Genomic DNA, 16,957 nt, shown 5'->3' with positions numbered 1-16,957 from the left:
CCAGGGAAGGCTTTTTTTTTTTTTTTTAATCATCTCAGGGTCATCTCAAGTGCTGATGAATAACCTAGTGTAGTGAGTAAACACAAACACCCAAATTGAAAAAGACCAGCTGTAACTAACAACCCTTTAAATATCATGTGTCTATTCACCCAATATACAGGCTGTTGGGAAATCACATGAAATCACTGTATAAACATAGCACTCTACAAATTTACTGAGTTGACTCCATACATAAAGGTAGTCAGCTGGTTTGTGCAATGCAAAAAATTAACAAAGGAAATCATTTAACTACACTTTGCTTGCTTGCCTGAGTATCAGTTGTACAGATGTCACACTTGAACCTTAAGAAATCATTAACTCACAGATTCCTTCTTCTATCACAGCTCCTGATATTTGGTAACATCCACACAATTTACATCTGGGACACTTGAGCTAAGTCATACCATTATTTTGCCAATATCTTCACTCTACCCACCATTTCAGTCTTCAGTGGAAAGAGTACTGTCAGGAGGCCAATTTCAGCATTATGTTGACAAATGGAACATGACAAATTTGTCCTGGTTTCCTAACAAAACTAGGTGGTTTGACGGTTGCTACAATTTGGGAAAACCTAAAAAAACAAAACAGACAAAATATAAAGTGGGTAGGCACTACATAACACTTATACCTGTGTCACTTGTATTTCAATCTATCATATGTGGATTCAGTTGGTTATTATAACAAGTTTCCAGCTCTTTACCTTTAATATTCTTAGCTTTCCCAAAGGCTGAAATTAAAACAAAAGCTCCTACTGTTAAAAAAAAATTACAAGCTAGGGAGGAATCAATCAAATAACCTAATCAGGCTCCAATTTCTCAAATATTCTTTGCAAATTAGATATTTTGATACATGAAATGTCCTGGATTTACAGATCAACAAACCTGTGGAAAATATGCAAGAAAAGAAATTTCTTCCTGAACTATGAGGGAGTGGGATTATTTGACCTTTCAATTCCTAGAGGTATCTATCACTAGGTCTAGCAGGTAGGACCCTAACACTTAACTTGAAAAAAATGGCCATGCACTTTTGTTCTACACATTAATCCTAAGAAAGTACGATTACATTCTCACCATACCAGAGTATTAGGATACATTATAGAAAAACTGAAAAATGAACACTGGATTTTCATATGCATATTTTAATTTTTGGAATTTTAACAATTCAAATAAAATTCAGCTAGTTAACATAAATACAGAGTAAATGCACATAATTTACAGCCACATACAGGAATTCAATAGCAAACGTCACATAGATGGTCAAAGGATATCAACTCTTTGAAGTTGATTATTGAGCTATGACTGACAGGTCATAATTTAATGGTTCACATATGCAGGGGTACACATTCAAAACGTTTATTAACACAAAAACTGAGTAAAACTAGAATTTTCAGTTTCTAAAAGGAGTAGCATAAAAAGCAGAGTGTAGATTGAGAAATATAAGGGCACAATGGAGATTTGTATGGGCCGAAAGTTAGTATATTGTATTAAATACTTTTATATAGTTAAAATCCCCTTCCAATTTAAATCATTTAGAAACATCTATATTCTTAGGAATGTTAAAGTCATGATCAATACTAGAGGAGAAAAAGGCTGAACTATTATTTACCAGCCCCAAAGGGGTCCCTATACTGCTAACAGTCCAGGCAGAAAAGCGTGTAAACAACAAAAGACAGCACGAACAACACTGGAAGGGTAATAAAGGATAAACTGATTCCTAGCACTTAAGTCCTTCAAGATCAAATCAGTATTTGTAGTGATCTAAAACAAAATCTAAAAATGGTGACGTATTTATACTCCAGTAAAGAGTAAACACACATTATTCTTAACAACCCAAACTCAGCTGGTCCTCATAGAATAATGCTATTCCACAATGGGCATTTGGTTTTAGGAGACAAAAGTCTGGATTAAATAATTTAATGATATTCTCTCTTGGTGTCAGAGTTAAAAAATCAATTGCTTGAGGGTTCCATCTAGTAAGATTGGTTCCACGAAATTACATACATAAGGAAAACCAAGACAAAAGCTTTGGTGATACAGTTTTTTCCCTGGATTTAAAAGCACTGTATGGTACCCCACAATCACAGGTTGGTCATTCTCAGATTTTTGACTTTGAAATCTAGTAAACTGTTTCTGTAAGCCACAAGTACCAGAGTTCCTATCTGCTGCTCTATGAGTATGTTCTTTCAGTATGTACCGCTTTAACCTGAAAAGTTCAATTTTGTGAGACAATTCTCCAATAAAAGTACATACCAATTTGAAGAGTGCTGACTACCTCTACACTAGAAATAAAAAGCTATCTGATAGAAAACAGATGAAAATAAAACAGTTTAAAAAAGAAGTCCAATGCTTTTTAAGTGTTTTTCTTTTTTTCTTTTTAAACGTTTGCATCAATTAAAAAAAAATCTCCAAAGAAATGTTTCAAAGACAAACTTTATGTACAATTTTTATATAAAGTTTTCTTTTTAAATTATCTTTGTCATACATAAACTACGGCAGATTGTACTTTGGGGGGAAAAAACAAAATAAACTTCATTGCTCCTTTCCAGTTGTCGCACAAAGAAACAAAGTCTGAGACTCTAAGATCTTTTCCTTCCAGCACGTAAATATATTCACTTTTAAAAGCTGAAAAAAATGCACTAAAGGGTCAATACAAATACAAACAGGAATAGAATACGAGTTCATCCTTGAAGGACACTTGTTATGAATTTGCTACAACTAGATAAGATGTTCCTTAGCTGCTGGTTTTTATATCATTCTTAATCATTTGTGGGGTATTCAGATCACTAAGATTAGAGAGTCTCTGTCTGACATTCAATACAACTAATGTTTACAGATCTTCACAAGGCAAATTGCACTGTATTAGGCAGGATAAGTGGCACATGAAAATGAAAACACTATATATTGACACTTTCTTTACAGATTTAAGTTACAAACCCCATTACTGTTTGTTTTTGGGGGTGGGGGGCATGTTCCTCACAATATATGTCAAAGCTGAAATTCACCATAAAAGGTATTAATAATCCCAAAGGTAATGAAACTGAATTTGCCTTTGGTCTCCAAAGAGATTGGAATATTTTAAATTCCAATCGAAGCACCTCAAAAACATCCAGTTACTGTTGATTGCAAGGAAGTTAAGGTGTAGGAATTTAAGAGGGCACTGTGTCTCACTGGTGACAGTGGAGAAAGCTTGCAATGACATGCTATGATTTTTTTATATGTTAGGGGCACTACAGTGTACATAAGAATACTTAAAACATTTATAGTAAAGATCTCCAAAATATACCTAAATCCCAGAAAAATGTTATGAACACTGTTTCTGCCTAATACATAACCAATACTTAAAAAAAGTAATCTTGGGAATTCTCTCCTACTCTCACCCTCCCCCCCAAAAGGCCACAAAGTGCATTCACAAAAAGTCATTCTTAAGATAAAGCCATTGCACAAAATGTACAGTTCATGTATACTGAAATGACTACCACACTGGAGTTTAATTGTATAAGTTTCATACACCAGTATAGCAACATCCATAAGCGAAAGTCTTTTAATTGAATTACAGTAAATATCTTCATAAGGGCCATACATATAATACATTTAAAGTATTAAAAGGTGCAGTTGAACTCAACAGCAAAATGTAAAAGCTATATCCTGTTAACACGCTTAATCTGAATTAACTTGAATCTTTCTATGATTTACCATTCAAGAAATTCGGATGGAATAAATTCCTTGTCCAAAGCAGTTTGTTCATTTATAAAACTAAGTTAATTAGGATCATTACCTGCCCAATCAGATTGCAGAGGGCCCTTCATCTATAATGTTTATGCTGCCCCAGGTATTTATAACATCATCTTAAAAAAAGAAAACACCTTGTAAGGACAAAGCTAAAAATTACCATTTTCTCTACTAAATAAATACAATGTATGCAGAGCTTCTGGAAATAATTCAAAGGTTCAAATTCTTAATGTGAAACCAAATAAAGAAACATTCAGAAGCAGTAAATTTTTTCCATTTTAAGAAAATGATACCTAGGTATGGCAGGGGATAATTCAAGTTCATAATTAATTAGTCACTGAAAAGACACTGCATTCATTCATGTATCATTAGGTTAGAAAAGATAAGAGGACATGCTCAAGTTACTGAAATGGCCAAGAATCAACATTTTACTGGTTGTGTCCCAAACTATTACCATTTGAGTTGATACATTAACAAACAATTTAAGTGTTCACATTATGCTAAACATAAAGCACCTGTGAGCAGTGGAAACCAAAACATTTTTAAAGCTAAAAATAAACACGTTTAGACACTACTTCATTTGTCGTCAAAAACAGTGACTACTAATCCCAAATGATTAACTTTAAAATATAGTGCCAGATCCTCTCAAGGAAATGCGAAAATACTATCACTGTTTTCAATTTTATAGGAATTATGCAGAAGTTAGAAATTTATGACTGGCAATACTATCTTTGGATAGTTATACAGTTACAGATGGCTCTGTCTAGAAAACTGGAAAAGTGCTCATGGAATAAACACTATACTCTGATTGCCATAAATCAACAAAATACCAACTGTGTCCTGTGGACATGGTAGAGAAAATGGCAATTTTGAAGAACGAGCGCTTCTAAAGGCTTTTTCTTGGAGGCAGCCAAGGTTTTTTTTCACATTACTAAAAAGACTAAGTAATGTGGTTATGATTACTTTAATTCCTACAACCAAACTTCCACTTAGGTATAGTTCCATGTTCCCACACTATTTTCCTTCTGTCCACCAAGCTGGCTTCGGTACTCCATGGTCCACTGTATCTTTTGGTCTTCCCTCTTTATAGTACAGCAGCCTGGTGGTGCTATCCGTTGAGCAGGTAGACCACTAATTCATAGGTGGCCATCATAATGGCTGTGTTTGGAATCTGTCTCACCAGATGAGTTGTCAGACCACGGTAAAGAGACCCATAGCCTTCTTCTTGAACAAGCAAAGACAGTGTCTGAAAAAAGGATCTATATTTTGTTCCCTCCTCACGCAGTCTTGTTCTTACAACTTCTGTATGGGAAAAAAATAAAGTCATTTTATTTAAACACCAGTGTGATATCTTTATACCCCTCCTAATACTGGACAAATCCCATTTATCAGACTGTAAGTGTAAGCTCAGGATAAATGAGGAGTAATTTTTAATGTGCAACTTATTGAAACTAGTTACCATAGCCATGTCTTTCACCAAACTCCTAAGCTAGCTGGCTAAAATCACATATACTAATTATAAAATTTCATAGGTTCCTGAATGGTAAAAGACAGAATAAACAAAAATATCAGCTGTATACTGGATATAGATAAAAGGGAGAATAGATGTGATAAATAAAGGTAAAGTTGGAAAGAGAATAGAGGTGGTATCAAAGATGAATACAAAAAGATACAGTGAGAAACAAGCAGGAAAGATTTTTAAGAAGTGGACATTACAATGAAAAAGTAGAATTATTAATTTATTCACAATGGTCCACATATACCAACATGAAATTTCATGTGGACGAGTCTGAAAATGCTTAAAATACTAGTTAGTGTCAGCTAAAAGGCCACATCTGGGAAGCAACCAGGCAAAAATCATAAACCTTTAGAGCTGTAAAGGATCTTAAAGGTTAGTCTAATTTTTCATTTTAAAAGGTAAAGAAAGAAATGGGGGCTACTAAGAAGTTTTAGTCAGCTGAAGGCAGAGGCTGGGACAAGAATTAAGAGTTTCAACCGAAGAATCTGTTCTTTCCACGCCCATTATTTTTCAAACTTTTTCAACACAATGCTCCTGATGGGCCTGAGGGAAATGGCTGAAAGTAACTTTCACTGCAAATGTTAACATTTGAAATCTCCTACGTCCTGTCTTAAATATTCATGTCATTTATATATTTCACTCCAAAATACTGTTTATAAACTGTACCCCTTCTTATAATGATATCATCTCACTTGAAGAGACAGGGTGGTTGCAACTCCAAAACCCTCTCTCTCTCTCACCTGAGCAGGTCACCGTCCCATAGGAGGCCAGAACCTACCCAATGCTGCTGGTACTGTCCTCTTTTGATTTCTCTTAAAGAAGTCAGGAATGGCCCTCAGGAAACTGGAGGTAAGCTGACAGTCCCATTTTGTTCAAGAGTTGTTTTTATTCATAAATTACGTTTTAGAGCAAATACTCATTTTCTAGCTATTTCATTTTTCCTGACAGAGCTTTAATCACATAGCCTTAGCTTTACATACGTGACTGTAAACATTAATCAGCATAACAAAAGCGAAGCACTTAGATGAAAAACCCAAACCAAACTAAACCCTCAAACATACCAAAATCAAAGTTTACACTTTAACAAAACAACAAAAATGTTACAAAAAAACCCTCAGCGTGTTACAGAGAAATTCTTAAGTGGTCTTCTTAGTTATTAATGAAAAAGGCTAATATTATAAAACTTAAAAAACAGAAGTTTTAAAAATCATTAATATATACTTATTTGCCAACATGAAACAATACAAAATAACTTGGTCTTTGGGATTACAGACTTCAATTCAAATTTGAGCTCCACCACTGAGTAATTAAGCTATGTGACCTTGAGCAAGTTACTTAATCTTAACATTTCTGGTTTCCCATCTGAAAATGAAAACAATTCTGGTTATGTTCTGGCATTATCTCTAGACTTATAAGTACTTTGCACGATATTTGTGCAGATTAGCAATAATGTATACTGTATATATGTATGTAGTAATAAAGTATCTAGTATGGCACCTACATCCATACTTTTTTAAAAAACAGAAACTTGCCCAAGTCACCTGGCTGGAATCTGACTCTAGGCTGAAATCTGACTGTCCAGAGCCCATGCCTAATTGCCACCATGCTACTGTAGCATACCTGCACTGACCTATTAAAACAGCCTTATGTGACTCATACAGGTTTAATCCCATTACGGTTAACCCATTACGGTTAACTGTATTTAGTTATACTGTAATTCAGTAAAATTATAAATACTCTAATAAGTTGGCCATTGGCTGGGGTGGGAAAATATTTCTGATTTAACAGAAGATTACTCATATACATTCAAGTCCTCTTACCATGTGGATATGCTATAGTTGTGGCACACGTTTTTGAGGTGGCAGCAGCTAGCATCATTCCCACAAAATCTGATGCTTCTTTTACAGACTCTTCTTCATTTTCCATTGTAGAAGCAATCTTATATTCCAGTAGTTTTTGCTTAATACTTTCATAAATAACAAAATGGATAACAGTCTCGGATATGCCAGCATATGAAGCAGACATGCCCCTATAAAATCCTCTAAGTCCATCTGTCTGATACACTTTACGGACACACTCAAAAGCGCCCATTCGCTTTTCCCCACGGTTCCTGAAAAGCAAAAGGGAAAAACCTTATTAACAAAAATAAAGTAGTATAGGTTTTTAAATAAAGTAAATGAAATATATAGAAATATGCCACTCTACTAAGGAATAACCCTCTTTAATTCATGAGGAAGTAAAATCAGAATTTTAAAACATTCATTTTAGATTTCCTATTCTTCTGTCCCAAATTTGTCATACTAGACAGGTAACATAGTTTATTTTACTGAATGCAAAATAACTACTTTGAATCTTCAGTTTCATTGAAGTCTGACTGTATGAATAAGCAACAAAATCCACTGTGACTGTGTTCAAACACACTGTGACTGCAGCTCAAGATAAAAACAGAACAAAATAAACAAAAACCCCTCACATTATATTAAATGTAGTTCTAAGTAAGCTGAGTCTTTTCGCATTTAATAATATATAAAAAGAATGACTGGGACTTCCCTGGTGGTGCAGTAGTTAAGAATCTGCCTGCCAATGCAGGGGACACGGGTTCAAGCCCTGGTTGGGGAAGATCCCACATGCCGCGGAGCAACTAAGCCCGTGCGCCACAACTACTGAGCCTGCACTCTAAAGCCCGCGAGCCACAACTATTGAGCCCGTGTGCCGCAACCACTGAAGCCCTCGAGCCTAGAGCCCGTGCTCCACAACAAGAGAAGCCACCGCAATGAGAAGCCCGCACACTGCAACAAAGAGTAGCCCCTGCTCGCTGCAACGAGGGAAAGCCTGAACACTGCAACAAAGACCCAATACAGGGGGAAAAAAAAAAAAAAAGACTGAGACACCAATGATAATAGAATATCACAAAGCAAGGAGTATAATTAGGCTAATTTCTGTGTACCTGGGGGATTCTTCCAAGCCCACCCAGTTCTTCCCCAAAAGTGACTGGGTGACTTTAAATCAAATTTCCTATGATCCTTTGAAGGTAATGGCCATATCTTTCACCTCAGTAAATACTGAATGAGGACTTCTACAGTTATCAAGTATTTATGAAGCATTGTGCCCAAGAAAACTTTCTTAGTGCTACTTAAGGGTGCAGCATCTACTCTTTTACAAGTATATAATTTTGAGTTTGTAAAAATATTTACTACCTTCATCATGATTCCCCCAATACAACTTTATCTGTAAGAAATGGGTTTAAATGCCACCCACTGGAAAAGAAATAGAAAACTTAACTATTTATAAATTATATACAACTGGATAACATAACAAAATAAAATCACAACTAAGACCCTACCTGATAACCTACAGATTCCTCCAATTTTATAAACTAATAATTGTCTTGAATCAATGACTATCCTCAACTAATGGTACTGAATAAATAGCTTCTCAGTTGAATGATCCATGCAACGAACTGTAATTAGTTTCTGCTGTCATATCCTTTCTTACAAGGAAGTCAAGGGCTGTGAGTCCTCAAGGTCAATATGCAAACACATCAGCCCTGTTCTTGATCTGTGCTGTAAGGGAGCGTCCTCAAATCAACCTTTCACTACTACCCCAGCCCCATCCCATTTCCCCACCCCTAAGCCTAGGAAATTGTGCTGGCTTGATTATTATTTTTTTCACTTACAACATTAAAGAGTTTTAATCCATGCTTTTCTGGGATCACCTACAATCCACCCTATAGCATACTGAAGCATGCCCCTGGTAGTTTATCACAGTACAGGAGGGACTGGCATCTCACACTTTTTAACCTCTGGGTTGGCTTACCTACCATTACCTTTCAGATCTCTGGCTTTAGGAGATAAACTCTGAGTCCTGCTGCAACACTTAACATTTCATTAAAAATTATTCTAGATGAAACAAGAATTAGACACTGCTTTTCAAGTCTCCAAATAGCATACAATTCCACATGACAGGATGTGGAAAACAGAGCTTTAAGCAGGCATAATTGTTAATGATTTCTTAGATCAGTTTTATTTATAATCTATGATATCTACACTAAACTTCCCAAACCCTAAAATATAAAAAACAGTGAAAATTGTTATACACAGTCTACTCCAGACTGAAAGGCTAAACAGTTTCAAAACTATCAACGTGATTATTATTATTATAATACATCAGATAAGGTCATTGCTCTACTTAGAAGTGTTACTTTTTCCCTGTCCTCCATTCTGAAGGCCAACAGGAGTTGAGATGGCAGGACTCTAAGCCACACTGCTTCTAGCTTTGTCTCAGCTGCCAGAACACATCAAAGGCCCTAAACTTAGGATATGTGAGATTTGCACTATTGCCTCTGGTTAAAAATGGGCTCAAAAAACCATCCCTTGACTATTCCATTTAAAGTTGGTCCCAACTGTTTCCTGGGATATCTCTAGAACCTACCAGTACCTGCTCATTATAGATATATTGAATGAATGATCCTGCTGCTATAAAGTGGCTGGCGGTAACAGATGAAGTCCATGAATACACAAGAGCTAAATTCCACGCCAGAACGCTCTGGGTACAAGGTTCATGAGTTTGAGCAATGATCCTTAAAGACTCAGTCTAGACTCATTGATCATGTTGTTTATTTAGGTGTCAGGAGGCCGATTATAATCACACATGGAGTGAATGAAAGTATCACAGCTCGGGCTAGATTAATAAGTCATTTTTCTTTCTTCTTCCTTTACTGAAAAACACAGTGTACAATATACTTTCCTTCCTAGAAACTGTCATACTGCCTACTATTAATGTCATTTTTGCCTCTGATGGTGCAGCCAAGTTTTAAAACCAAACAAAAAAACCAAACCAAAAAACAAAACAAAAAAAATCAGCAGCAAATGAGGGGAAAAAATGTTTAGATACCTGGCACTGAGATCTCATTGATACAAATTTATAGAAGAAATTTAGTTGAAGCCAACTTTAACAAATTTTGTTTTAATGAATTAACATACCTTGCATCAAGCTGTAACCGAGTCTTTATAAGCCAAATGGGGTTGGTCGCTGTGATTGCGGTAAAACCTAAACAAACATGTTTAAAATGAACTCTGGTAAAAATTAAGAACACACTATTAACTTCAAGATTTTAAAAACTATATAAATCTATATTAAAGAAAATAAATATTTAAACTATCAAATGATGTATGCTTTACACTTTTATTTTACAAATCCATTCAACCATGAACATTTGTACTTTTTATTTCCAAATCAGTCTCAAATTCTGACCATAACTAAAAGATTCTTTTAAGAGCAAAATATGATTATATATAAACTCCTCTTCCAACATATTCAGAATATCCTATGGGTGGCACTCTACTCTCTAAGCTAAATTCAGAAACCCATTTCTACAAAGAAACATAGAAATCTTGTGTATTCTAGGGCTTTTTTGCATGCAAACTCTACAATAGCTACTTGGGGTCCAACTAAATCACAAACCACTATGTTCAAAATGGAGTCTACATAAACGTCAGCATTTACCAATATCTGATCTTAAGTTGATTGTACAACAGAAAGAATTGTTGTTTGGCCTTGTGAATACTTTATATAAGCACACAATTACTAATACTCTTAAAATAATGGTATCACAGAGATAAGGGTTCTGTTAGGGTTAATAGGACAGATCTATTTTTCATCCACTTAAAAACATACAAAAACTTAAAAGTTCAAAAAGTTACAAATCAGAACTTCCCTCTTACTTTTATAGACACTGAAGAGAGAAACTTAAAGTAGAAGGTAGTTCTATCTTACTTTAAAACTAAAGTACTATGTATTAACTATCAAGAAGGGTGGTCCCCTAAGATGGCTCATTCCAGGTAGTAAAGTAAGATCTCTGGAACAGTATGTTTCTAGGCTAGTGCATATCTTTTACTTGCTATCTTCCTAGTGCTGTGGGAAAATAGCAGCACATGAAATGCAATCTTGATGATGGAAATTTATGAAGATTGCTTCATCTATACAAAACAGGATTTTCATATAATACTTGTGAACACTTAAGATCACTACACAAACTTGATATAACTTACATCAACCTACATTTATTCATTTGGCCTTTAAATTCAGTGAAAACTTACATGCAGAAATGTCTAAGGATCTTAATTTTAAATACTTGCTATCAAATACTAGTGGGTCAAGCACATTATTTTTAGAAAGGTTTTGAAATATAACCAGCACACTTAATATTAGTAAAGTACTTTCAGGAACAAAAATGCTGTGGTACACTTAGGAGTAATTTGTTTTTTTAGTTAACATATAGTGGAGAACTAATCATAAACCTTTTTTCGCTTTCAAAGTTAGTATGGGTATATCTACAAAGGCAAAATAATTTTACTGAATTGTTTACAAAGTAGAATTTAGTCTCACAGGTTCTTTTCCCTTCTATAATGTCAGATAATTTAGCCAACTCAAATTTTACTCCCTTAATCCACTATATTAATACTGTGGAAACAGCCAGATGTTTCACAGACAGATGCTCAGACTGACTCTATTATGAAGCAAAATAACTGAAATAAGTTTGGTTTAATAACTCCTTCAATAATTTTGTCATGATTATATAGTCTCCATTTCTCAAGTGCTTTTAATACTACATACATACATAATATAAAACTAGGAAGGGACCAACAATTTTGTAAGCATCAGCCAGTACTAAAATAATAAAAATTTAATGTGTTGGACAGGGTGTCAGGAAGATGTTTCAAATAAAAAGTTCTTTTCATGCATATATTCTTGATAAAAGGAAAGAGAAGAAAAATATGAAACCAGATCAGTTTAAATATTTTGTTTGGAAAAGATTTTTCTTGCATGTTGGCTTAACTGAGAATAAAGTTATGGAGTTCAATTTTTTTTTTCTCTTGAACCCCATTCTTCTCAGTGAAAATGTTAAACTAAAGATATTCAAATTATATTCTAAAGCAAATGTGCACCTGACATCAGAATTCTGGTCATAAGCCTAATTTAATGATTCTTTATTTTAAACTTAAATATGTGCATTAGCTGAATGTTTATACAGTAATGTTAGGAGTTTATTAGTAAAAAGCTGCTCAGCAGCACAAACCAACAAAACACTCTGCGTTACTCACAATGGTTTTTATTAATTATTATGTGGAAATTTTAGGAAAAAACCATTTGCTTTTTATTAAATTTTGAAAGCCTAAAACTGGGAATGCTTATATCCAACTTTTAAAAAAGCAGTCTATCTAGGTAAAAATCTCATTCAATTTATTATACTTTACTTGAAAAGAAGATGAGCATCAAAGCTTTTTTTTTAAAAAAAGTAAAAGTTCTATGTCTAAAAATATAAGCTCAGGACCCAAGCTTATTAACACTCTTCTAAGTCTCAAATTCCTCAATTAGAAGCTGAAAAAACCCCCATATGTGTAAACTTTAAAATATTACAACACATATTTATAAATATTACTAGGAATAAAATTTTAAATACCCATAATGCTGTGTACATGTTAATAAACTAAACAGGAAGCAAACAACAGGTATTTCTCACTTAACTAAAATTCATTTCCAGACACAGATTGACCTATGGAACATGACACATTAAAATTTAGGTAAGTGAGAGAATGTAATCATCTTATATCTATACAGCTTGTGCTTACTACAGTTGGGGCTCAACTCTCCCAGTAACAAGCTAGTTCTTAATAAAGACACTAGCCTAACTGCTAGCAAACCATTAAGTTAGACAAAAGAATCAAGGCATAATCCACGGGTTTTTAGCTATTGGTCCTTTACCAGTTCTGGTCCTTGGATTTTATGCTATTACATCCTCTTAACCAAAGACACTCTAAGTATAAACTTATGGAGACAGTATTAGGCTAATTAAATCTAGAAAAATATAATCTATTAATTCAAAACATGAAACAAGCAGGAAGAAATAAAAATTTATTACTAGCTTAGAATTATATATGGTAAGGCAGTCTGAAGTTGACAAACAGTCAAAGTTAAACATATCTTCCTACTCCTTTTAAGACAAACAAAGATGCTGGGGATGGTGCCCCTGAAACTTAGAAACTTCCTATTACTTATTATTTTAACATTTAAATTTTGTGACATTTTGATAATATGCTATTTCATATTAATATTCTGAGCACCCCATTAAACATTAAAACTGATTTAGAAGTATATGAAGAATCTACCTGTAGGTTAAGAAGAATTAATGTTGCTGCTCCACAGTCAGTTAAAGCAAAATGGCAGTATACTGGCCATACTATTAGTAGTATAGTTAATAGTTTATTAGAAAGTTTAAAAAAAACTTTTAAAATGCAATTTTTAAAGTTCTGTTTCATCTAATATTCCATCTGATAATGTAAACCAATTAAAAACCAGATTAACAGAAATCCTGGTTATAGTAAACTTGCTGAAAATGTCTATTTCATTAAGTGAGTGATACCTGTAGTATTGCATTTTCAGTACTTTTTTTTTTTTTTTTCAGTACTTTTTATTTCAATTAACTTCTGTAAGAACAAAGCCCACCTAACCTTCTAAGAAAAATATACTAAAACTACTAAAAAAACCCCCCAAAAAACCTGATTAAAACAAACAAGATCCCATATATTCTTGTCCCATATTTGGAAAGTAACGGTAGGTATTAAGATCAATGTTTTTGTAAGAAAGTAGAAAGCCAAGTATCAACAGACAAGAGAATAGAAAGCACTGTATTAGACTTTTAAAACGTTATGCTAAGTGAAGAGAACTACTGTTTTTTCTAAAAGCTGTCGAACGGCATGATACCATTAATAGCCATGTAAATCTTAAATACTGCTAAGGAATTCTTTGGAGGTCAAGGCTACTATGGCCAAGCTAACGACCCCAAGCTTTTAGTACACGATGACTGAAAAGTTACCCAATTCTTCCTTCTAGAAGGAATATTATAAAGGAATCAGAATTAAAGTTTTATAAAATAGATAATGCACACACAAATTCAGGAAATAAAAATTCATTTCCCGCCTTCTATTAATTCCACAGCTATTATAAATTCCCAGGGTGTGTTTCTTATAACTAGAGGCTGCAAGAGATGCTCAGATCAGTACTCACGAGGTTTAAGTTAGTCCATATTTCTACAGGAAGTGACCTGCGGATGGGGAGCATGAGATGACACGATCTCACTCTTTTCTCGGGAGAAATGTACAGTAAATGCCTAAAATAGACACAGGCTTTTCTGTATCATAACAACAAGCAGTGACCTCATCAGAAACATGTGTACAAAATGAATCCCATTGGAAGGATTTGAGAAATATTTACTGTGAGATCTAACTTTTTGAAAATTTTAAGTTAAAAAAGAAAAAGAAAGGAATATAAGAATGGGCCATAATTTTTTTTAAAAAGTACCGAGTACTGAAAATTCTGCCATCTGTAGCAGTTTCAGAGTCCAAATACTTACCTAAAATAAGATCAATTTTGCCTTAAAGAAAAAATGCTAACCTTGTCAAAGGGGAATCTAAGAAAATATTTAGAGGGGATTATCATATCCCATTTTCCTACCATTCTACCATGCTCAGAGCTGAAATCACAATTTTCTATTCCTTAACAATCAGCCTACTTAGTAAAAAAAAAACAAAAACAGGGGAGTTCCCTGGTGGCCCAATGGTTAGGACTCGACATATTCACTGCTGTGGGCCCAGGTTAAATCCTTGGTGGGGGAACTAAGATCCTGCAAGCTGCGCAGCATGGCCAAAAGAATTAAAATTAAAATCAATAAATCAATAAATAAAACAAAAATAGAAAATTCAAGTAACTTCATTTTGTAACTGTAATTTTTTAAAAAAAATAAAGTATAGGTGGCTACAATAGTACCTTTCACCTTTTGCACTATGATCAGTAATATTGCACATCCATTTTTATGAAATATTTTGGATTATTTTGTATTCAGTTTCTTGTGCTCTACAAAATAAAAAAACAGGAAGAATGTTTACATACAAACACACAAAACGTCTAGCCATCCACTTGGCTAAATAAACTGCCATGGACAAATTATTTAAAAGAATATTTTATAATGCAAGACAAAATTTCTACTTAATGAGTAAAAATTTAACCTTTAATAATAAGTCAAATAGAAAATGTATCCTGAAAAATAACAGTGAATGCTATAAGCAAATAAAACCCACTAGGTATGTAGTAAATGTTAAACAATTACATTGTTAGTATTGAAAAAGTTAAGCAATCACTGTGTGAATATATAATCCAATAAAAATCAGAATTCATTTCTTTTAAATCTGTACCGTTGTACAGAAAAGTATATACAACCCAGATAAAAACTTTTGAAAATTGGGAGTTACTATAAAGAAGAAATGTAATACTATATTTTTTTGTATACACGCCTGTGTCCAGGTGTATACAGAGGGATACGCAAATTCATTTTAACAAATACACACAGAAACCCTCAAGAAAATAAATACCCTCAATAGCTAAGACACACTTAGTCTGGCAAATGTCATACGGGGAGGGGGTGGGGGGAAGGCAGGTAAAACAGAGTCACCATTACTTGATTTGATTAAATAGCCTCACAACTGGAAAAAAATTTTTCAATGTATGAAAATTCATAGCTCAAATTGAGAGGTTTACAAATTCTTATACTATTCCCTTGAAATACTAAAACAAAAGAAAACAAGATGGCCTTTAAACAAACTGTCCTTTTAATTAAAAAGGTTTAGTATCTAAAACACTCAAGTTCATATTAATAAAATACAAAATGCAACTGAATTGAGGTTACTTGGAATAAAAACTACGTACAAGGTATGTTACTAAAGCTTAATGCATGTGCTACTTGATGTGGCAAAATCTTGCAGACACTATCATTAATGGTGTATTTTAGTGCATTTTTGACGATAAAGTGACAAGGTTAGCATTTTTTTTTGAACAGCCAGTTAAAAAACAAGTTTTCACATGACTGCCTCTAAGCACTTTGCATCCCCAATTCACATTTTGAAGATCTCTAAAAATTATCCTGAAGAAAAACCAATGCAGTCTGGTCTAGACTCTTACAAGAATGAAAGGAGCAAAAGGCTACCTTAAGTCTGCATGGGACCATTCAGTTTCACCAACCATGTAGCTATGTATAAAAACTGCAAAGCTAAATGTTATTGCTCATGAATAGTGCAAGGAAGCTCTGAAGGCATAGTTCCCAGAAAAATCTAACTGCAAACAAATGGAAGAAGTATTTTCAAATTACACAATAAATGAATAGCGCAAGACTCTCTGAACAAGTATAGACTATCAATTTACCAAAATTCAAGAAATTCAAGTTGGGAAATAGTATCAATGTATAAATAAAAACTGAAAATTATGAGTTAACATTTGTACACATTTGAGAAAAAAAGTAGAAAATGGCAATTCCACTGAAATTCTCTGCAATGTGATACAAATATAGTAATAAATTCTGATTAGATATGCCAATGAAAAAAGATTTTCCAGTGGGAATTAAGATATTCTGAAACTCTAAATTTGTAATACTGAATATATAACTATCCTCAACTTAAAATAATTGCTTACCTACTTTCTTGGCATCAATTCTTTCAAAAAAGAAAGATTAACATTTCTTTACAATTTTCTGGGGTTAAGAAACAAAAACATGAACACTGGTAATCCAGAAATATATTCTTAAAGACCCTAATACAGTGGTTATGTAGTTTGAAATTAGCCA

At 33.7% G+C, this 16,957-nt stretch overlaps 1 protein-coding gene across 4 annotated transcripts in view; it reads right to left on the bottom strand.

Annotated features, from left to right (window-relative positions):
• Positions 1-1,161: 1,161 nt before the first annotated feature.
• Positions 1,162-16,957, bottom strand: part of SLC25A36 (solute carrier family 25 member 36) — a 40,938-nt gene continuing 25,142 nt past the window's right edge. For 2 of the 4 annotated variants that reach the window (XM_027091770.1, XM_027091769.1), the window contains 3 exons: positions 10,269-10,335; positions 7,107-7,396; positions 1,162-5,069 (listed from right to left, as the gene is read on the bottom strand). In XM_027091770.1, coding sequence (XP_026947571.1) covers positions 4,876-5,069; positions 7,107-7,396; positions 10,269-10,335 — 551 coding nt within the window. In that variant the 3' untranslated portion in view covers positions 1,162-4,875. Of the gene's footprint in view, positions 5,070-7,106; positions 7,397-10,268; positions 10,336-14,352; positions 14,456-16,957 lie in introns of all 4 variants that reach the window. The other 2 variants (XR_003429733.1, XR_003429734.1) reach the window with 2 other exon arrangements.

Source organism: Aethalodelphis obliquidens, unplaced genomic scaffold, assembly GCF_003676395.1.
Source record: "Aethalodelphis obliquidens isolate GAN/ISIS:26980383/991018 unplaced genomic scaffold, ASM367639v1 scaffold72, whole genome shotgun sequence".
Classification (NCBI taxonomy): Eukaryota; Metazoa; Chordata; class Mammalia; order Artiodactyla; family Delphinidae; genus Aethalodelphis; species Aethalodelphis obliquidens.
The sequence above is the reverse complement of the archived record's forward strand: the minus strand, read 5'-3'. Positions and strand labels throughout refer to the sequence as shown.